The 22898-nt window shown below is 45.8% G+C and overlaps 1 protein-coding gene across 1 annotated transcript in view; it reads left to right on the top strand.

Annotated features, from left to right (window-relative positions):
• The window catches only part of CLPB (ClpB homolog, mitochondrial AAA ATPase chaperonin), a 131722-nt gene that overhangs the window by 2894 nt on the left and 105930 nt on the right, over positions 1-22898 (top strand). Inside the window, 2 exon segments of the mRNA XM_030556433.1 lie at positions 2287-2338; positions 17179-17265. Coding sequence (XP_030412293.1) covers positions 2287-2338; positions 17179-17265 — 139 coding nt within the window.

The following is a 22898-nucleotide window of genomic DNA, read 5'->3' as shown; positions in this document are numbered from 1 at the left end:
AGTGTCTTTCCCCAGCCCTCGCTCTGAGTATGGAATTTGTTTGCTAGTTTATACCCACTGCCGGCTGCTTGCTGGCTGCACGCTGCTTGCTGAGCATTAACTGGCTGAGATATAGCAGCACTGTTACACCCCAGGCCTGGGTAAGCTCTGTTTGATGGGACATTGTCAAGATAAATTCACAATTTAAAAAAAAGTCCCAGCCATCTCTGCAATGCTAACAATACCAGTGATGAGTGGAACTGAAAGATTTTTTAAACTCTGCAGTATTTGCCTCTATTAATGCTGCTTGTGCTTGGCTAAGGCATCTAAACTGCTGTATGCCGGTCAGTTTCACTTTCTGAGGTTGGTCACTTTAACTTTCTGGTTCTTGTGCTCCAGCCCAGTGCTGTTATGCTAGCACTGCAGGTGAATCTGTACATGAAAAACAACCCCCCAGATCTCCATTTTAAACGATAATCATGCAAACGTTTCTCTCTCAGATTTTGTAACATACCTGTCTCTCCTAAAATCCCAGTTTCAGATTTAGACTAACCAGCCGCAAAAAAAAACAGCCACACATAGCAGCTCTGAATATGGAGGCAGCAGAGAGTCTGATTTTCAGATGCACTGGGCATCCACAACTTCTGCTGAAGTCATTGGGGGCTACTGGGTGCCCTGAATCTCTGGGAATCTTGCCATAGAAGGCAAGAGGGATATTTACTGGTGTGGGAACAGCGGCCTGTTGCTTTTAAGATTAGAGGCTAGCTTTTGTACTTTGCAAATGAAAACTGTCTATGGCAGGTGGAGAGTTCTCACACCAGAGATTCGCCAGAGTGAGAACCTTTGAATCTAAAGCTCTTTGCGTTTTGTGGAGGGGAGTCAGTTCAGGGTTGAATCTAAGACTGGAAGGAGCCTGTGTACCAGATCTAGTTCATTGTCATGAGATTTTGCTTCTGATGTCTTGTCTTCCGGATGGGACTCTTGAAATCCTGAGTACAGCGTGGTAGAGCTGCTCTGGTCATCCACCAGGAGGCAGAGAGTCACCTGTTATTGGTGGGACTTGCACACATGCAGCTATGCAGTACTGTTCCTCCTTCCATTTCATTTCCAAAGGACATCTGGCTTTGCACTCAGAATAGCTCCTTTCCCTCCCAGACACTAAACTACTTCCTCTGGTTAAATCTCCCCTAAAAGCCTCTCTATTTTCAGTCTAGGGGTGACATTCTCTGTAACGTGCATGTGCTTTGTGATGCTCAGCGTGACAGATGATCTGTGTGCATTAAAACTAAGAGCAGTGTAGTTACTCCATTGAGCCAGAAAGTGGTGCTCTTAATCTATGGGGGAACGTTCACTCTCATGTTTGGCTCTTGCTGTCATGTTTGGCTCTAAAAGGGAATGGCTTTGGAGCCCAGTGCTAGTGAGCCCCGTAATGCATGCTGGGCACAGTAGCCCCAGGTGTCAATTTGCTTTTCAGTGCTGTACACATGAAAAGTCCTTGCTTCCTCTCTCACCGAAACGAGCTCCCTGCTTTCTGCAATACCATGAGAGGTGCAGCATCTGGAGTGACTCATTCCCAGCTCCCAGAATAGCTCCTGGGCCCTCTCTCTTCTACTCCCTCTGCTGCCATCCTAGTCCTCTTCCCTTCTCTGCAGAACAGTGTCAGCCTCCAGAACTCAGATGGCTGGTGCAGCCAGCTGGAGCAATCATCATTTGTATTTGTGTGTCATGCCACCCACAATGTGCTAGGTGCTGTCCCAACGTTCAGGGAGTGCTGGTCCCTGTCCTGAGGATGTGCACATCATATTGCTGCAAACTCCACATTACATCAAGGGTGGCTGGACACAGCACACCATGTTGTCTGATATGCCAGCAGCCCCCCTCCCTTAGCATCCAGACCTGCAGAGCTACATGCTCCAGCCAGCAGTGTTCCACCCAGAGTCAAATGGCGGTGGCTAATGTGAAGCTTTGCATCCTGGGAGCTGTAATCCACAGGCCAACCCGATGTTTTTAAAATGAGGTGATATAGGAATTTCTGCATTTGTCAGACCAGGTTATCCTGCGTCCAGCAGGGACCAACACCAGCTGCTTCAGAGAAAGTTTCCATAAATCCCCTAGGGGACAGGTCTGGAATAACCTGCCCATAAGGAAGTTTCTGCCTACCCAGTGTTGTGTAGTAATGCCTCTGGAGCACCAGGGTTCACATCCCTTATAGAAATAAACCGTACCATGTGCAGGTTATGTGTGTGCATTTGGTGTGGGCATCTTGCCAGCTGCTTTACTAGGGTTTCTCCTCTTTATCTCTCTTAGAAGATGCCCTGTTGGAAGCCGCAAGGATCAACAACGTTTCAGAAGTCGACAGGTGAGTTACTGTTCGGATACTTAGGCTGTGTGTTAACATCATTTCCTGGGTGGGAGTCTGTCCTGAACCCTTTGTTGTCACATGGGTCCTGCTTTCCTCCAAGATGCTTGCTTTGATTTCACAGGTATGTCTAGTAATGTGACTGCTTGGTAGGGTGCGGAGAAAGGAGACCAGCAGTAATGGGAGCTGCGGGTCCTTAGCTTACTGCTTCAGATCTATCCGAGGCCAGTAGTGACTGAGAGTTGCTCCTGTCTGGGGGACTTTGGCAAGCTAGCCAGTGGCCTCAGTCTACTTCCTAGTGAGCAGACGTCTCCATCTCTCAAACACCCTTGGGCCTGGCGCTCCTATTGACAGTCCCAACGGGGAAACCAGGGACTAATGGGCTGTGCAAACTGAGCACCTGCTCACTCCTGCAGGCAAGGTCTCCTGGGTGGGCCAAGACAGGCTGACAGTGCCTCTGCTGTACTGTTCTGTGCACACTTGGGGACGTGAGTCTGGCCCCATAAGTTCCCTGGAAGATTAACAGATGAATGCATTTCCTGTGCCCAGAGCTCCCCTGCCGGGGACTGTGCATGGAAAGAAAGGGGGGTGTCACAACTAAAAACTATTTAACGCTCAAGAGGAGCAATCTGCATCCCCCACCTGGCCACAGCCTACCGGCCTCATCCTCTGTCAGAGGAACCTTCCACTCAGCCTCTTCCGTCCAGTCTGCTGGCTTCCCGGGAGCTCTCTGCTGTAGGCAGCTGCTTCTGTTTCCTCTTTCTGGGGCCCATCTGGCTCTTAGTCACTGCCGCAGCCTAGAGTAGCCCCCTTCCATTCTTCCCGGGATCTCAGAGGAAGCAACCTTGTTCTGGAGCACCCGAGGACCGAGATCTGGCCTAAATCAAGGTTCTTGTAGGATGTTGGTGTGCGGCTAATTGGCACATGTGTTCTGCTGTTGGTAATTGCAGGAAGCTGTTCCTTAGTGATGTCTGGGTGATTTGTGAGTCTTGTCAGGGCGATGAGTGGCAGGGTCATGCACCGTATTCTCTCTGTGCTTCCCGTGTTTACACTAGTGTCTGTACAGACTGCTGCTGTGCATTATGCAGCTGTGTAATGCACATTCACTGCCCCGCCAGTGCTCTCGTTCCCTCTGACTGCCCCTCCATTTCTATTGCTTGTGCTCCTCCCAAGCTGCTCTGTTCTCTGCTCCTCTTTTCTCCCGCACTCATCTTCCTTCCACAATGTCCCCTATGCACCAAGCAACCCGCCTCACCATGTCCAGATCACTGCTCCCCCAGCCCTTTCGGGGGGTGCCCATGCTGTAGCCTTAGCCCATGTTTCTACTTGTGTTTTTGCCCAACCCTCTCCGATGCTCCACACACGATCCTCAAGGGCGTATTTTTGCTTTGTAGCTGTGCTTGCTTGTATGGCTGGGGATATGTGTTAAAGCCCGAGCTGTGTTTTAGCTCCAGCTGGAACCGGCCCACTCTGCAGTGAGGATGCAGGCAAGATCATTCAAGTTGGCAGTCCTGCAGTGCCCTTCCCACAATTCCCCACAGTTGACTGGGAAAGAATCTTAGAGCATCTCACCACAAAGAACCATGGTACATGCCCCCCGTACACAGGCGAGTGCAGAACAATGAGGACATAGTTACATGGGTAGGGATGATCATACTCAGGCTAACAGTGCACAATCCTGGGTGCCAATCCCCAGGCGAACTGAGCAGTGTAGTTATACCCTCAGTGAAAGCCATGGGGCACAAATTACAGATCATAAATGTAAAAACAGCCACCACCCCCTCTAGCCAACCTGCAGCCATCCAAGGCCTTGATGGCTTTTGCTGTGCTGCTTGTTATGGTGAAGACACAAGCAAACCTCCAAAAGCACAGGGCCATTTCCCTGGAGCAAAGGAGAATTGTCTTTAGTTAGTAATAGTATAGGGCTCATGACACATGGCTGAGCAGTTCTAATTCCGCACAGTAGAGGGCAGTGCCATTCATAGACACAATCCAATTCATTACAGTATTGTGTATGTGTATATATACGTAGGGATATAGGTATATGTGGATTCTTGCCCCTGTTCAGCGGTGTGTACTTCATTTTGCAAGAGAACTCGAGCTGCTCTGAGCCCCAGGCTCTGTGGCAAAGTAAACAACAGAGAGGCAGACTGCTTTAGGGTTTTAAAATTTAGTTTCAGACTTGATTAAACCGTAATTTATCCCCTGGCCTCAGATCACTGTATTATAATTATTGAAACACACTGAAAACCCAATCAGTGCACTAGGCTAAGCCATTGCAGGCTGTGCCTTGCATATCCATGCAGTTGACATCACAGTAAGAATCAGGACATACGTTCTGTATCGTATCATAACCTGTCTCATTAAGCAGCGCCAGTAAAACTGAACAGAGACCGGTCATTGCCTGGATTGTAGAACGGCTACTGGTATTATTCAAACCTCGGTCGTTTCAGCTAACAGGCTGGGGGAGAAGGCTCCAGATGTTTGTGAGAGACTGGACCACGCTCTCTCTCAAACACTGTCTTCATCTATTGCTTGCGTTTTTGTTCATTGCTTGAATGGGGCTGACCAGTTTTCTTGCTTTTGCAAGTCAGTAATGCAGGACAACCTTTTTTGTATACTGTTTTCCGTGCAAACGGTACCTCAGAGCATTTTACAGGGTTAAACAATGCAACTACCAACATGACTAGCAAGGAGAGAGAAATTAAGGGGAATTGGCGAGGGAGAGATGCAGTTTTTCAGTTGTTATTTGACATGAGATGGAGAGTGAATGAGGCAGAGAGATACAGATGAGCTGTTCTAGATTCATAAGTTGCAGAGAAGGCAGTTGTGAGGATGTGAGTTGTTTCTTTAAAACTGCTGGGAGAAGCCACGCACAGGGAACGGGGGCCGAGGAGGACCTAGGCGGACCTGTACAATGAAGCAGAGAGAGAGGATCAGAGGAGCTTTAGGGATAATACTGTGTTTTTTATTCCGACAGAGTTCCTTGCTCAGTGTTAGAAGAAAACTGCTCTCTCTCTCTCTCTGATTCTTTACCATTGTCACGTGATAGTGCTAGCACCAACTGTGGCCAGAGGGAAAGAGCAGCCTAGTGATAGGGAGCCCCCAGTGGCAGGGCAGTGAGTTTTAGAAAATCCACAGGGGGGTTCATAGACATAGAGGGTAGTTTTGGACTGGATCCTAAAAGGAACGAAGAACCAGTGGGACATTTGAGGCCTGCACTTCTGTATGTGCAAGGAGGCAGGCAGCAGCACTCTGTGTGCGCTGCAGTTTGAAGAGCTGGCGATTCGGGCAGCCGTAGGGAAATGAGCTGCTGTATTGTAGGGGGTGAGGATTTCAGTGAAGGCGGAGAATAGGCAGCAGCGTACAAGCTCTGCTGGCAACGGTCGGTTCTTCAAACATAGGAGATACGAGAGGAGAGGGCAGGGATATGGATGTTGGAATCCAATGGGAGACTTGAGTCCAGGGAGTCCTGTCTTGACTCTCAGTTAGGTTCTTACCTGTGTGTCAGCTGGTCCCAACGAAGCAAATGTAGGCTGATTTTTGCATTAAAAATAAAAAGAAATTTCCCTTTGAGGAGTGGTCCGACTCCCATTGAAGCGGATGGGCAAACTCCCGTTAACTTCAGGCCCTGTATGTATTTAGCCATAACTGCAGACAATACCTATTATTCTGGATAGTTTAGTTTCCGCACTCTCCGTTGAGCTGTCTGTGTTGAGGAGGAGAGGCAAGGGGAAGCAGGAAGCAAAAGCTTGGAAGAAATACTGCTTCCATCCTCTTTGCCTTTATATACAGTATTAATATTGATTCTCAGTGGTTCACTCTTATTTTTTAATAAACCACCTACAAAAATATGGGCTTGCAGCAGAGTTCCTTAGCCAGATAAATATGATGGAGCAGTATTCTAATAAGCGCTGTGTGATATTGGCTCACAGAAACAAAGTACATGTGTCAACGCACTGTTATCAGGGCAATTTGTAACAGCGGGCAGTAGCCAGCATCTGCATGTTTAATGTTCAGCAGGCCAGGAGATTGGCATGGAGCTATTCTTCCTTCAGAGCAAGGAGGTGTCAAGAAACTTGACCTGCCCTTTTAAAAGGTGTCATTTTGAGCAATTGAGATTGTCCTGCTCTCTGGATTGATTTTAACTGGGCTCAGTAAAACTCACTGAAAAATTGAAACTGGTTGGGCGACTGGCCATCCCTACCTTGTGTCAAGCAATTCAGCATGTTTCAGTTGTTCTTTGCATGCCCGGGTAGTCTCGTCGTTTCATGGTCCTCTCCCATCTGGCTGTATCCACCTGCTGACTCTCGTCTTCTAGATTGTCAGCTGCTTGGGGCAGGGGCCACCTCTGTGCAGCTCCGAGAACTACGGGGGCCTGCTCCGGGACTGGAGATTTTGGACAATAGCACAAGACAAACAATACATCATAATTCCAAAACAGACACACAATGGGCCTTGGTGCCCCCGTCCACCTATGGCACATAATAGCTGAGTTTCCTGAGTGCTGTGATACTTATTTCAATTCAGGTGGTTGTGTTCAGTGCAGGGGTAACCAGGTAGGGTTTGGTGGCCTGTGGAGCACAGGAGATCAGACTAAATGGTCTGGTGGGTCCCTTCTAGCCTTATAATCTATGACTGTGTGAAAATCAGGTAAGGCAAGTACATCCGGCTCTGCCCAGTCACGGGGAAATGCTGGCAGCTCTCAAAGACCCACAGGGCTCCACCTAATATATAATAAAGGAAAGAGATTGCAGACACCATCCTCTCTGATACCATGGTGGCCCTTATTGCCCACAGATCTCAGCATGCAATGCCTCCCATCAGATGCAGGTGGAGCGCTTTGCACTGGGATGTGTAGTCTCCAAAGGCAGTATTGCCGTCAGAAAGATGAATATATTTGAGTGCTGACACTGTGCTGAGCAGTGTACAGACTCAGGGAGTCCCTGCCCCAAAGAGTTGAGAGTCTAAAGCAGACACTGAAATGCTGGTCAAATCTATACAAAACACAGAAAGACCAGCCTTGGAGCAGTGGTTTTACTTTTTTCTTGTAGAAATCTCTTCTGGACTTTGTGTGTTTTGCCACATTTGGCCATCCTTGATTGAAATAACCAGGAAGAGCCAAGCTAACCTTTTAAAGACTCCTCTGACACCACAAGAAACCCTTGGACTGTTTCTACTTAGAAATAATTCTGCTGCTATTTCCTGCATTTCTCACCCCTTTGCTTTTTACAGTCAAGGAGCTTTGCATGAAAATTGCATCGAAGTTGCTTAGGAATTCATCCGTTCCATCTCAAGTTATAATCCTGTGCTTGTGGATCAGGGTGATCCAGTCAATATAATGTACTTGGACTTTCAGAAAGCCTTTGACAAGATCCCTCACCAAAGGCTCTTAAGCAAACTCAGCAATCATGAGATAAGAAGGAAGGTCTTCTCATGGGTCAGTAAGTGGTTAAAATACAGGAAACAAAGGGTAGGAATAAATGGTCAGTTTTCACAGTGGAGAGAGGGAAATAGCAGGGTATATACCAAGGATCTGTACTGGGCCCAGGGAGTGAGCAGCGAGGTGGCCAAATTTGCAGATGTTACAAAATTTGCAGATGTTACAAAATTAGTTAAGTCTAAAGCAGACTGCTGAGAGTTACAAAGGGATCTCACTGAACTGGGTGACTGGGCGAAGAAATTGCAGATCAAATTCAGTGTTGAAAAATGCAAAGTAATACACACTGGAAAACAGAATCCCAACTATGCATGCAAAATGATGGGATATAAAGCAGCTGTCACCACTCAATGTGCAGCGGCTGCCAAAAAAGCGAACAGAATGTTAGACACCATTGGGAAAGGGCTAGATGATGTAACAAAATATGATGTCATTAAATGTATCCATGATATGCCCACACCTTGAATACTGCATACAGTTCTGATTGCCTCATCTCAAAAATTATATATTAGAATTGGAAAAGGTGCAGAGAAGGGCAAGAAAATTATTAGGGGAATGGACCAGCTTTTGTATGAGAGATTAAAAAGACTGGTACTGTTCATCTTGAAAAGACAAGTAAGGGAGGTTATGATAGAGATAAAATCATGCATGGTTGGAGAAAGTGAATAGGAAAGGGTTATTTACCCCATCACACAACACAAGAACTAGTAGTCACCTAATGAAATTAATAGGCAACAGGTTTAAAACAAACGTAAGAAAGTGCTTGTTCACACAACACACAGTCAGCCTGTGGAACTCATTGCCAAGGGATGTTGTGATGGTCAAAAGATGGTCAGGGCGCGGTTCTAACCTCTAAAGCTGTATGTGTATGTGATGATGTTTGACTCATAACAACTTCTGCATTTGCACAGCACCACTGGTAACGAACAGATGGCGCTAGGTGAGATGTGCACAGTTTCATTTTGAAGGGGTTCAGTGGCATGAGAGTATGTGGCAGGGCCGCTCAGAGGATTCAGGGGGGCGCCCGCTGCCGAATTGCCGCTGAAGACCTGGCACTTCGGTGGTGGGTCCCGGGGCAGAAGGACCTCCCGCCGCGGGTCTTCGGGGCACTTCGGCAGCGGGTCCCAGAGCAGAAGGACCCCCCGCCGCCAAATTGCTGCCAAAGACCTGGAGCGGAAGAAGCTCCAGTGGCCCGGGTCCCGCAAGAGTTTTCGGGGGCCCCTGGAGCTAGTGAAGGACCCTGCTCCAGGGGCCCCAAAAAACTCGGGGGGGGCCCATGCGGGGCCCAGGGCCTGGGGCAAATTGCCCCACTTGCCCCCTACCCCGGGGGGGCCTGGTATTTGGCTCCGTTAGCCTGCCCAGTGCTGTAGCATTTGAACCTCTTCCAGCAGTGACATTATTTGTATGACTATAGCGTCTAGGTCAGAGCCCCGCCATGAACAATCACCCCATTGCACTAGGCTCCAGCTTATCGTGTGTGGTTTTTTACTTCCTCTCACCTGAGGGGAAATTGGCCATGTCACCATGTCCTGGTGTTTTCATACCATGTGTATTAAGACATGGAAAGTAAAATTGAGGTTTCTGTGACTCCTGATTGTCTCTCTCCATTCAGCAGTGGCTTACTACTTAGGTATCACTCACCTCCTTAAACAACGCCACTAACTTCCTGTTCATTCTGGGTACAGTTCTTTCCCTTTCCCCCAAAGCCCTCTGAACTTACTCCAGAATGCTTCCCTGACCACCTCTCTCTCTACTCCCTGCTCACCATCTCTGCCTACACAGGAATGGCCTCCTCTTTGTCCCTTCAGACCATCTCACTACACTTCGTGTAAGAGCCTTCTTCTCTGCAACTCCTCCAGCTAGAGCAGCTTATCTGTCTTCCTCCATCTCATTTCAGACCTCAGTTGAAAATATCTGTCTTCTGCCTTGCCTATACGTCTTTCATTCTCTTTCCCTGTGCTGTGGTTTAACTGTCTGTCTTGATTCCTTATAATGTTTTGGATTGATTTCTATATACAGAATAGTTGTACTGTACCAAGGCAGTAATTATTGGCCATTAGATGATAACTAAAGGATTCAGAAGCAACTGTAGTCTTTAGGCAGCCTGCCTCTTGGATGACAAGAGCATGATCAGAGGTTTTTGCAGTGGCTTAAGTAGTCCTCCTGGATGGACAGACCCTTTCACTAGAGTTTAGAAGAGGTGCTTATGCTGTAATGTTAAAATATACTGTTTTTTCTTGCAGTTAAAGTTGCAGAGCTGAGGGCATGTCCCAGGAGAGTGAGCCACCCCTGCAGTTAAACGTCGGGGTTCTCAAACTGGGGGTTGGGACCCTTCGGGGGTCACAAGGTTATTACATGGGGGGTCGCGAGCTGTCAGCTTCTACCCCAAACCCTGCTTTGCCTCCAGCATTTATAATGGTGTTAAATTAAAGACACTTGTTTATATATTTATAAGGGGAATCACACTCAGAGGTTTGCTATGTGAAAAGGGTAACCAGTAAAAAAGTTGGAGAGCCACTTAGTTAAACAGTAACATATTGGGGTGGGCGGAGAAATGTGTAAGCAACCAACCGAGAGAAACAGAAGCTATTGTTGTTGCAAAAGTTCAAGTTTCCTCTTCCTCCACCTGTCAGGAGGGTGAGCTGGGCATGCTCCCAGGCGCTGAGCACAAACTCAAACATGCCCTCTGGGCTCTGGCTTTAAGCAGCAGTGTCACTGAGTTACTCACCCAGAACTCATGGGATAGGAGGGATGAATAGAAGCCACATCTGTCTAGGGACAGCCTGGAGGGAGAAGAAAAGTTGCTGCATTGCAACAGGAGATACTCGGCGACCGGGAAGTTGGGTCATTTATCTCTTTTCTGGGTAGATCAAAGTGTCAGAGTTTTAGGTCCTGTTTACTTCAAGGCAAAATAGTATCTACTCCAAAAGCAATGTGTGTCACTCTCCCCTCGCACCCATCTTGAGCCCTGTCGGAAAATTCCAAAGCACCTCAAGATACTTTGCTGATCAGCTCATTGAGTCGTATCAAACCCTCTTCTTATTTAAAAGGAGATGTTGCCCTGCACGGAGTTACTGGTGGATCTTTGCATTGTTACCAACTAGGCAAAGGGCGGTTTTCATATAGAACTGGAACCAGACGTGCCCAAATACCATGAGAGAAACTGTTCTCAAGAAAGCAACTGTACTGGAAATTTCACAAGAAAATCCATCCTTGTGAACTGTCCAGCTTGGCTTAGAGGAACATCCAAACTCTTTGACACCAAAGCAAACTGAGTCCGAACTTTGATAATCCTGAGATTCTTTCGAAACTGTTTGAGAAGCTCAGCCTTTCATCAGTTCACATCCCAGATGTTTACTTATTGACACTGATTTCCGTGTACCCAACAGCTGAGGATGTGTTTGTCTCATAAAAAAATGTGGTGATGGTATTCATATTGTTGGAAGTGCATGTATGTGTTAAATTGTTAACAGTGAGCCCCCTGGATCTTGTTTGGTTAAAATGTCGATAGACATCCTAAGCATTGATCAGAGGATTTTATTTAATTAAAAAATATGTCCCGGCTGGTAAATACATTTGGCTGTCTAGGATCTGAACAGTGGTCGTCACTTTATCGATTGTCATATCATTAAATCAGGCTGGGAAAATATCAATGATAGACTCACGCACACTGAACATAAAGTTCAGTTGTCTAGCAAATCTGTTAAGTTGCTCGGCATCTTGCAGTGTTTTAAAAAAATACTCCTAAATGAAATGTCAATGTGTATTACACCACATGATGTGACTCTAGTAATTTTTCGTACTAGGTTTGATCATTTGGCGTTCCACATGCTTCAGATTACTTAAGATGGGTTCCTAAATGGAAAACTGCTTGATTACTTCCAATACCTTAGGCCTTGACCCTGTATCAGCTTCTCTAGCGAGTACTCTGGCACCCTTTGTGTGGGTGTGAGGTCTTCTGTGGGAGGTTTAATTGGGGTATCAGGGCCATCAACAGTTGAATGATCATGAAAGAAGAACACATATGGCATATATTGATAAATGAATTTCCAGAGCAGTTTTTAGGAAAAGCCTGTCACTGTTTCACAATCTCCATAATTGTGAATGCTTTCTAAAAGGAAGCAATGCCTTTGCACCAGTCCTTCCCAGTACGAGGTGCACCTTCCTGGTGATGAGGAGTAGGGCTGAGAGAGTCCCAATGGAATTCAAGTGCAGGCACTTACAAAGCTGTTGTGTAGCAGGTTGCATGAGATGTAAAAGCAAATACTTGGGTGTTTTTCAGGGAGTCACAGTGCTCTTGTTGCTAGTATAGGGGAACTGAGAAATCTTGTTCATGGCTCTGTCACTGACTGGGAAAGCCAATTAACTTTCCTGGATCTCAGTTAACTTAAATGGGGCAATTCTTTGTGAACTATTATGAATCCCTCTGATGAAAGATGCTAGATAAAAACCAGGCACTATTATTTATTAGTTAAAAAAACAAGTTTCACAAGCCAGACCTGCCCACCCCTGAATTCTGCCAGTTTTGTAGTGTTAAAGGGTTTTATTGCCCTGTTACTGTGTGAATGACCCACCCAAACAGGGGAAATTGACTAACTGACTGTACAGGGGAAATGGTGAAACTGACTATGTACAAAGTGCTTTCAAATGGTCAAAGTAAACCAAGTGAAAATGTGAGATCATTTGGTTGCACTCTTTCCTCTGAGTCATTACTGAACTATGGCCTCAGAGCCCTAGAATTTCAGGCCAGATGAAACCAGCAGGTCAGCTGGTCTGACCTTCTGTATCTCACAGGCCACCAGCCTCACTCAGCACCTGCACACTAAACCCAACAACTGAAATGAGACCATAGTAAAGGAGACCCAGAGGAGACCAGATTCTTGTGTGCAACAGGCAGAGAATAGGAGGGACTGCCGTGCACCAGTACTTGATGTCTCTGCAATGGTAGGGAAATGATTTAATGCAATACACCCAGATAATCCTGGCAAGTGACCCGCACCCACATGTTGCAGAGAAAGGTGGAAAACTCCAGGGTCACTGCCAATCTGACTTGGGGGAAAATTCCTTCCCTACCCATGTATGGCTATCAGTTAGACCCTGAGCACGCAAGCAAGAACCAGCCAACCCGGCACCTCTGAGGGAGAGAGTGCTTGGTACCACCTCAGAGCCCTCGCCCTCCCTGTCCAGCGCAGTGTTAGGATGTCAGGAAGGCTGTGTACCGTGGTGGGTGAAAGAATTCGGTATTAACATAAAGGACGTTGGGCTGGAGTCAGATGGTAAAGATCAGACATGAAATGATACCATTCTCCGCCTCTGCCTCCTGTTGATTTGGGGCCAAATTCAGCTCTGTTTTGAGTGGATGCATTAACTTCATTGGAAGACAGGGTTGAATTTGGTCCATGGGGCTACAGTAAGCTGGGACTGTCTGAAGTGGACAGTTTGGCATTGAAACTCTGTGAGGAGACAGTGCCACACAAAGATCCTCCCAAGGAAGCCTTTGTTGGGGTTATTGGCACTCCATTTCTATCCAAAGGGACTGTGTAAAGTGAAGTTGGCAGATGGAGCAGCAGTGTAGATTCATGCTGCAGGCAATGCCACGTCGAGCGAGACGCTTAACCGCCGTGTCCAGCAGTGGCCATGAGTCTGAGACGGACTAGCCCAGCATGTCTCTGTTATTACTGTAAACACAGCCCTTATGCACTGCTGCTCGCTAAAGATAACAATCTGCACTGCACACAGGCTGCCATGCCATGTGCTCCAGCACTTACTGTGCCTTACACAGGGTCAGGAGAGAATTCTGAACAGGCAGGGATGTTTTTTTTCTTTCTGCCAACCTGTATCTAAGGGCTTATCTACACCATGCAGCTTTTAAAAGACTTTTAAAGTCAGTATGCGTAAACGCTCTTTTTTGGTACTTTATTGGCACTTTTGCTGACAAAATACTTCCAGCTCCACAAGTGGCATTAGCTTTGTTAGCAGGAGAGCGCTCCTGCCGGCAAAACTGCATTCACACTGCCACTTATGTCGGCAAAACTTTTGTCTTTCATTTAAGTACCTATGAAAGACAAAAGTTTTGTCGACAACTTCACAGTGTAGACAATCCCCAAGAGAGCTCTTCAGATTGCAAGGGCATGCTTAAAGTTCTGTTGCCTCTTTTCAGTGATTAGACTCAAGAATGGAAGGAGGTGCAGGGGGAGGTGGAAGACTTATCTCAAGGATGAACAAAGACAGATTGCTTGGAACACATCAGGGTTATATGGTGGTAGCACCATTTTTTCATGCAGTGACTAAAATCGTCTGGATTAGTGACCTTACTGTGAGTGTGATAGAAATCTGGTAAATGTTTACTTGGAAGTCTGTTCATCTGATAAATATGTGGCCTCCCAAATGTTTGTTCCTGCCACTGGCCCATTGAACTATGAACCCATCTAAGATGTCCTTAGTGCTGACTGTATCCCTGTAGTGATCTTGGTCAATTTCAACATCACTAACTCTTGAATATAACTATCCAAGAAGTCAATAGCCAAAAGATTTAGCCTGCTGACTGTCCGTGCTCACCATGTGCACTAAGGATGTAAAAGGTTAAACAGTTAACTGATTAACCAATAAGCATTAAGCTTACCATAAACCGGCCTGAACTGTTAACCCCGGCGGCCCGTGGCAGTCAAAATTACCCCAGTCTCAGCCATGCCACACCGTTTGGTTTAACTTCATTGGTCAGTAGTGTGAAAAATCCACACCCCTAAATGGCATTGTTAAGCTTATCTAAGTTCTTGTGTAGACAGTGCTAGGTGAATGGAAGAATTCTTCTGTCCACCTAGCTACTACTTCTTGGGAAGGTGGATTACCTGCGCTTATGGGAGAACCCCTCTCATCGGCATACAAGACCTAAGAGATTCAGAGTTAAAATTCCACAAAGATGAAGGGAGATAGAGTCAATACCTTTCTTAAGGGCAGATCTGTCCCTTTTCCATGGCTATGCGGGGCCCCTTGCAGTGGAATCGGTGTGCCTTGGTGGTTTGGGGAACTCCTGTGAGAGATGCACACAACAGACTCAGCCTCCAAGGGGGACGCCGCTATTTACCTCTCTCCATTCTGAAAGTTGACCATTTATTCCTACCCTTTGTTTCCTGTCTTTTAACCAGTTACTGATCCATGAGAGGACCTTTTATCCCATGATTGCTTACTTTGCTTAAGAGCCTGTGGTGATGGACTTTGTCAAAGGTTTTCTGAAAGTCCAGTACACTATATCCACTGGATCACGCTTGTCCACATGTTTCTTGACCTCCTTCAAAGAATTCTAATAGATTGGTGAGGCATAATTTCCCTTTACAAAAGCCATATTGACTCCTCCCCAACAAATCGTGTTCCTCTATGTGTCTGATAATTCTGTTCTTTACTCTAGTTTCAGCCAGTTTGCCTGATTCTGAAGTTAGGCTTACTGGCCTGTAATTGCCAGGATCACCTCTGGAGCCTTTTTTAAAAACTGGTGTCACATTAGCTATCCTCCAGTCATTTGGTACAGAAGCGGATTTAAGTGATAGGTTACATACCACAGTTAGTAGTTCTGCAATTTCATAACTGAGTTCCTTCAAAACTCTTGGGTGAATAGCATCTGGTCCTGGTGACTTATTACCACTTAATTTATCAATTTGTTCCAAAACTTCCTCTACTGACATCTCAATCTGAGACAGTTCCTCTGATTTGTCACCTAAAAAGAATGGCTCCAGTGCAAGAATCTCTGTCACATCCTCTGCAGTGAAAGCAGGTGCAAAGAATTAATTTAGCTTTTCTGTAACAGCCCCATCTTTCTTTAGTGTCCCTTTAGCCCCTCAGTCATCCAGTGGTCCCACTTTGTTTGGCAGGCTTCCTGCTTGTGATGTACTTAGAAAGTTTTTGCTGTTAATTACTGAGTCTTTTGCTGAGTTGAGTTGCTGAGTCAAGTTACTCTTCAGATTCTTTTTTGGTCCGCCAACTAACAACATAAGAATGGTCCAGTGATCCATCTAGGCCAATATCTTGTTTTCCGACAGTGGCTAATGGCAGATGTTTCAGAGGGAATGTACAGAACAGCAATCCTTGAGTGATCTGCCCCCTGTTGTCCACTCCCAGCTTCTGGCCATAAGAAACTAGGGACACTCAGAGCACCAGGTTGCATCCCTGACCATCTTGGCTAATAGCCATTGATGGACCGATCCTCCATGAGCGTATTGAGTTATTTTTTGAACCCCTGGCAACAAGTTTCACAGGTTGACTGTGTATTGCATGAAGATGTGCTTCCTTTTGGTTTGGGCTGACTCCTGGTTCTTGTATTACGTTAAAGAGTAAATAACACTTCCTTATTCACTTTCTCTGCACCAGTCATGATTTTACAGACTTCTATCATATCCCCCCTTTAGTTGTCTCTTTTCTAAGCTGAAAAGTCCCAGTCTTATTAACCTCTCCTCAGATGGAAACTGTTCCGTACCCTTGATCCTTTTTGTTGCCCTTCTCTGTCCCTTTTCCAATTCTAATATATCTTTGAGAAGGGGCGACCCATCTGAACTCGGTGTTCAATATGTGGATGTACCATGGATTTAAAATATAAAAGTCTTGGCCATTAACAAAGAAATCAAACTTACTCAGTACTATAACAAAGAATAAGAATAACAAAGAAAAACACCTTTCTAGCATACTGCTTGGGATCAGTTGCAAATAGGGTTTAAGCTAATAATACTGGGGGTATAGGATTAGCGGCAGGGGCAGAGGACCATAACCGTGAGGAGAGTCAGAATGTGGAGGAGATTAAGAAATAAAGCTGGCAATAGCCAAGTAAGGACTAGTTTTGTAGTGGACGCTAGGAGTCTGTTAGGAATGTGGTCCAAAACGAGTGGAAAGATCTTTATTGAAAGAGCACAAAGGTTTGTTTGATGCCTCTATAAGACTTTTACTGCCATGCAAGAATGCTCCAAAATAGTGCCATGTTAGTATGTGGCACTTCAAGAGCTGCTGGCCTTCCCATGATACCCAGCCTTGAATCCTTTATGGCTATTACTCAGTGCAAAAATTCTAGTCGTCCATGAGTATGTGTGTCAACCAGCTTCCCCTCCTCCAGCATATTGGTAAATTGTTAAGATCCATGTGAGCAACCTTAAAAGGATTCAAGCCTGTTAGTTATGATGTTACCTGTCTACTAGGAATTGGATTGAGACCCACCAATTCATTTCTTATCGGCTGCTGAAGAGCTCTTAGACCATAACAACTTTCAGTCACTATTGGCCGGGGCTCCACTGAAACCAGTGACCTTGAGATGAAAGATTCTGTATTCTGTTACCAGGCCCTTGATCCATTCAGCACCCTTGCCTATGTCTGTAGGGGAAAAACAAAATCTTATGAAGCCGTCTCACTCTGTTTTGTATAGGTTGTTGTTGGAAGGCACCGATGTGAATGCTAGGCACAAGCTTGGCTGGACAGCCCTCATGGTAGCAGCTATAAACAGAAATTCTAGGTAAGTTGTTTTACAGCATTGTTTGTGACCTTCCTGGGTAAGTTGCTATGCTGCTTTTTCCTTTTGATAAACCCACATGGATTCCATCTAAACAACCTGCATTCGGAGTCTCCCTCTTGTGCAGTTCTGGGATGTGGTTGCTGGTTAAACCTGAAACCGTATATTTATACTCTTCATTTACCTATGTACAGCGTGACAACCAAGAACCCCAACTGGTTTACTGGCTGAAAGGGGAGAGCACTATGCATTGAATCACCAGCGCCGTTTCTTTGCAGCATTCTTGTTTTCTTGGGAGGACACCCATCCGAGTACTGATCAGACCTCGCCTGTTTATCTTGAGATTTGAGGAGATTGTAGCCTTGCGGTGGTACTGGTGCAGGCCGCACTGTGTCAGTAACTGAGCTAAAGTCTCAAGTTGCTGCAGTAGGATTTGCTACTAGTTTGTGGGGCGAGTGCTGTGGCTTTCATGCTGTGCCTTCATGAACCAAAAGGGCTGACTCTGTGTCCGACCTCTTTAGTTCCCAGGATGATCACTGTGGCTTCTGGTAACCTTTAAAGGCACTCTTAAATATATTCAGTCTACAACTAAATTCAATTAGTTTTTCTTTAAAAAAAAAAGAGAGAAAGAGAAATCCAATTTTAGAAAATGTGGGACAGACGGTAGAATGAGCTTTGATGTTACAACCTCTCAGAGATGCTTTACTTAGTCACAAGTTCATAAGCAAAAAAGGCTTAATTACTTGGGAAAACACAGGATTAAAGCGGGGCACAAAAGCTGAATATCCGCTCTCGGGCGACACGATTCCAATCCGTGTGCCGAGTTCGTGTGTGGTGCAAACTTTGATGTGTGCGATGACAAGCTGAAAGTCGTGACCTCCTTGGGGAGCTCCTTAGGATGGGCAGAGAGGCGGGGGTTTGGGTCTGTTTGTTTAACTTTGATGTCCGAGCAGCAACGGGCCTCGTTGTTTGCATGTCCGCAGAGGGATGGATTTGGAGCTTCCCACCTCTGCTGATGGACAATGGTCAGCGATGGACTGTGACGATTGTTGACCATTCCGAGTGACTAGTGGACCAGAACAGGGCTTGGGGAGGTGCAAAGGCTCGAAGGGAGACAAGGAGAAAGGCTGTTCATGGTATAATAATTACCCCAGATGGATCACCCTTCTTACTATTTAAGATACATAGCATAAAATCAGGTAGAACTGGTAACAAAAACCTCTAAGCACTAAAAGGCCTTCAGGACATAGTCTAGTCTTGTTCTGCATTGGCACAAGACTAACAGCGGGGTTTCTTATTTGGGTGTCTGGCAAAAAGACTGAAACTTTGAGCTGTGTTGGGTGAATCAGGTTTATTTGCCGCACGCACATTGTGGATGATTATTGCATATAATTTTAAGCAAAGGCCTTGACTATCTGAAATTCACTATGACTCATCTGTAAACGTAATGAACGGTTATTTAGATATTTCACTTACTTCTGGAAACAAGCATACGCTACGGCCAAACTCATCCCTAGCATAACTACTCCATTGGCATCACAGGGGTAACACCAGGAGCATATTTGACCTCTGCTGCTATTTCTAGCCTTACAGTGTACCCAGTAGGGTTTCGCCATTGGCCAGGAAATGTACTGAGCTGGAAAATGACACAAAGAATGTCTGAAATTCCCTCCAAGTTGTCCACTCGCAGATGCAGTACAAATACTGGCCTGTTTAAGCTGACTCCTAAAGAGCCTGGCCCTGGTATTAGATATGTAGTTTGGGGCTGAGGTACTATGTAAATGGAGCTAAAAGAGCACTAGGAGTTGGTGGCTTTGATTCAGTGACACAGGTTTAGCCATAGAGTTCGAGATAGCTATACATCTCCTTTCCAGTGCAAGGTGCCTCTTGGGTTTCTGGACATATTGTAATTATTTTCTTTTTCTCTCATGTAAAGCTCCATTTGCGGTGGGGTGAGAACAACATTACCTGAACAGGTTAAAGATGTCAGTCCCCTCCATGCTGGCCTATCAAACTGTACACCTGCTTAATAGTGATCTGGGCAACATGCTTTCTGGCACTTATAGGCCTAAGTTAATTGCATTGTCTGACTTATGCTAACAGTTGTAGGATGCTGAATTTTTTGAAGTGTCTCTCTACTCTGACAAGTGACAATGTAGAAACGAGTCCTCCTTACTTAATAGACCTGCCTCCGTGTATATCCAGCCATAGCAGCAGATGTTATTGACCAAAGTAAGTTTTTACTCTGTGGTCCTTCATAGCTCAGCAGAGCCAACATCAGTATGGGAAATCACGCATCAGCAAAACTGTAAACTAAGTTCCGATGGCACGTGTTTTAGGTGTTGCTGGTACTTGAGCAAAGGTTTCAGGTTGGCATTCAGATGCCACGGGAATTTACGGTGCTGGCAGTCTGACTGAGCATATTCAGTCTGGAGTCACTGAGAGAAAATAAACATAAGTCCCATAATGCCATCTTTACAAAGTCCCTTTTTGGAGTGCACTGCACTTCGAGTCCTCACTGCACTATTGATGCTGTTCGTGACATCTCAGTCGATATAAAACAACCCCATAGATCAATACTTTGCAGCTGTCCCAGCCAGTGCCCGCTCCCTTCTATTCCATTGTGACCCTGAATCACAGTGGAGACCTTCCTGCTTTAGGAGCAGAGGTTTGGGCTGCCCTTTGAAGCTCTGTTGAAGGTTAGCATGTGAACTGCTTATGAGGAGGCAGGGAGTGGGGTGCCTCAGAGCCCATCACAAGACTCATTGGGAAGGAAGGGAGGAGTCTAATATTCTGGTCACAATACTCTGGGCCCCTTTATCAGTGTTTGGGAAACACTGCGAAGCCAGTGAACTCAGATCCTATTGGGGGACGGCCAGTTCTTGCATCCCTCGCCTGTGACCCCTGCAGCTGTTGCTGTCCAGTCCTTCTCAGCTGGAAAGATGATGGTTTCAAGGGGGTGATGGAAGGAGAAAACAGGGCTAAGGTATTTGTAGGGATCTGGCAAGGCTAGTAGACGACAGGGAAGATGGAAGTAATGTTAGGAATAGGAAGGGAAAAGCTTTCATTTCCCTCTCCTGCCGGTTGCTGCAGATAAAGAACCGGACAGATTCAATGGAAAACCTGTTTAATGGGAAATAAAATCACTTGAGTTTCAAAACCTTGAGCCCCCTGCTCATCTTACACTAAGGTCTTGCTTCTGCGGGATATTTGTCACACAGAGATACATGCTTTTGTAGCATCCTGTTACGGCTCTGTTAATTTCAGTGCCAAGGTTCCTTTCACTTTGACTGTGGCCCAGCTGATTGTTCTCTGTAACCAGGACTTGTTTCTAATCATACTTGGAATCCTTTTGCTGAGGTAAAATAGTAGTATTCCAGTGTGAGGTGTGTTTCCAGTTCAGCATATACACCTCTCAGCCTTGCCTAGCTAGGGAGTTTTGGATTAGAAAGAAGTGGCTTATTTACCTAATGCAGAATAGCAAAGTTTAGCGTTATTTAATAGGGTGCATTCCTGTGTATTTTAACGAAGTGTGAATAGTATCAAGTTGTAATCTTTCTCATCTCTGGATCAGAAGCTTGTGGATTCAGCTGATGCATATGGTTGGACTCAGTCGTTGTTGACAGCACTGTTATATTAGAAATGGATATTTCCTCGCTGAGTGGAATGAAGGTAGTGCGGTCCAGACGCTGGACTGGGTTCTTGGAGACCAGGGTTCTGTGTCCGGCTTTGCCATGACCTACAGTGTGACCTTGGGTGCGTCACATCCTCTCTTATCGTTTGTCCTAGAATCATTGAAATGTAGCGTTAGAAGGGATCTCGAAAGTTCTCTAGTCCAGTTTCTTGCACTGAGGCTAGACCATTCCTAACAGGAGGTTGGCCAAACTGTTTGTAAAATCCTCCCATGATAAGAATTCCACAAACCCCTTTGGAAGCGTATTCCAGAGCCTAACTACTCTTGTACTTAGAAAGGTAGTTCCAGTCCCTAACCTTGCTGCAGATTAAGCCCTTTATTTTTTGTCCTACCTTCAGTGGCCAAGGAGAACAGTTGATCCCCATCCTTTTTATAACAGCCCTTAACATATTTGGAACCTCTCTTCTCAAAACTAAACATACATCCAGTTTATTTACATCTGTCCCCGTCGGTTAGGTGTGCTTGGCTATTTAGACTGTAAGCTCTGAGGCAGAGGCTGTCTCTTACTCTGTGTGTGTACAGTGTCTAGCTCAGAAGGGCCCTGACCTCAGCTTGGGCCTCTGGACACTACTGGAATACCAACAATAATAACAACAACAAAGGGAAACCACTAGGTAGTTCAGGTTTGGTCTGGAGTTCTTAGGTTGTCTGTAAAACACACAACCAGCATCATTTACGTTTTTAAAAAACGGATGTTGAGAGAAATGTATTTTTGATTTTTATCTAAGGTTCTTGTATTCAAACCTGCCCTGTAGCACGGGCATCTTAAACTGTGCAGCATTGCCCTGTAAGTATAACCCTGAAGAGAACATTTTAGTTCCGCTGTCCCAAAGTGAATAACATGAATGGCTTAAAAGCTTCAGTTAACTTCCTCATAGCCAGCTGTGAGGGAGGTAAATGTTATTAACTCAAATAGACATGTGGGGAACCTGAGGCACGGGGCAGTGAAGAGACTTTACCCAGGCAAGGCTGTCCTAAGCATTCTGGGGTAGGTCTTCAAACTGGTTTGCCTCCATAAATTTCCAGCTCCTGTCCACTGTAATCACAACATTATGTGCAGGGCTAGTTGGAGGGTTGTGGGGAGCACTAGGAAGATGATTCTTGAATTTAGCAAGTTGTTTGCATTCAAGTGTGTTGTAGGGGAAGAGATCTTTTGTGCTCACCCAGCTAGACTGCCTCCTGATGCCTACTTGAACCAGGCCCTCTGCACAGTAAATAACATTTTAACTAGTAGGTATGCTGTTTGTGTTTTATGGATGAGGTGAAACTAAAGACACAAAGATTAAATAACTTGACCAAGGCTGCAGAGGGGTTCTGTGTCAGAGGCAAAGTCCTTTCCCTGGATAGTGTACAACAGTGAGCCTCAAACTTTTTTACTGCTGATCCTTTTCACACAGCAAGTCTCTGAGTGCGACCCCCCCCAATAAATTAAGCACAGTTCTTAATATATTTAGCACCATTATAAATGCTGGAGGCAAGCGGGGTTTGGGGTGGAGGTTGACAGTTCATGACCCCTCCATGTAATAACCTGATTACCCCCTGAGGGGTCCCGAACCCCAGTTTGAGAACCCCTGGTGTACAACCTAAGAGGACAAAGCTACACAGAGCCTTTGGGAAAGGGACGCAACATATAAGCAACATGATCAGGGTGATGATAGGCACGTGACTTATTTTTATGTGAATCTATAATTCTTTTAGTTCCCCATGTGAATTTATAGCTTCATTTCCATTGTCCATCCCCCTCCCTCTCAACACTCGATTCCCCCCTCTGCACTGAAATGAGCAGTTCACACCTAACACCAATAAATGACACAGCTGAGCAGAGGCCCTTGTCAGCTTATCCCCTGTAGGTGCTGTGAAGAAGTGGCTCTCCAAAAAGAGTTTCAGTAAGAAGGAAGGGATCTCTACATGTGCGTGTCCCACTGTGAAACTTTCCCTTTTA

Source organism: Gopherus evgoodei, chromosome 1, assembly GCF_007399415.2.
Source record: "Gopherus evgoodei ecotype Sinaloan lineage chromosome 1, rGopEvg1_v1.p, whole genome shotgun sequence".
NCBI lineage: Eukaryota > Metazoa > Chordata > Testudines > Testudinidae > Gopherus > Gopherus evgoodei.
This window is presented reverse-complemented; position numbering and strand designations above follow the sequence as displayed.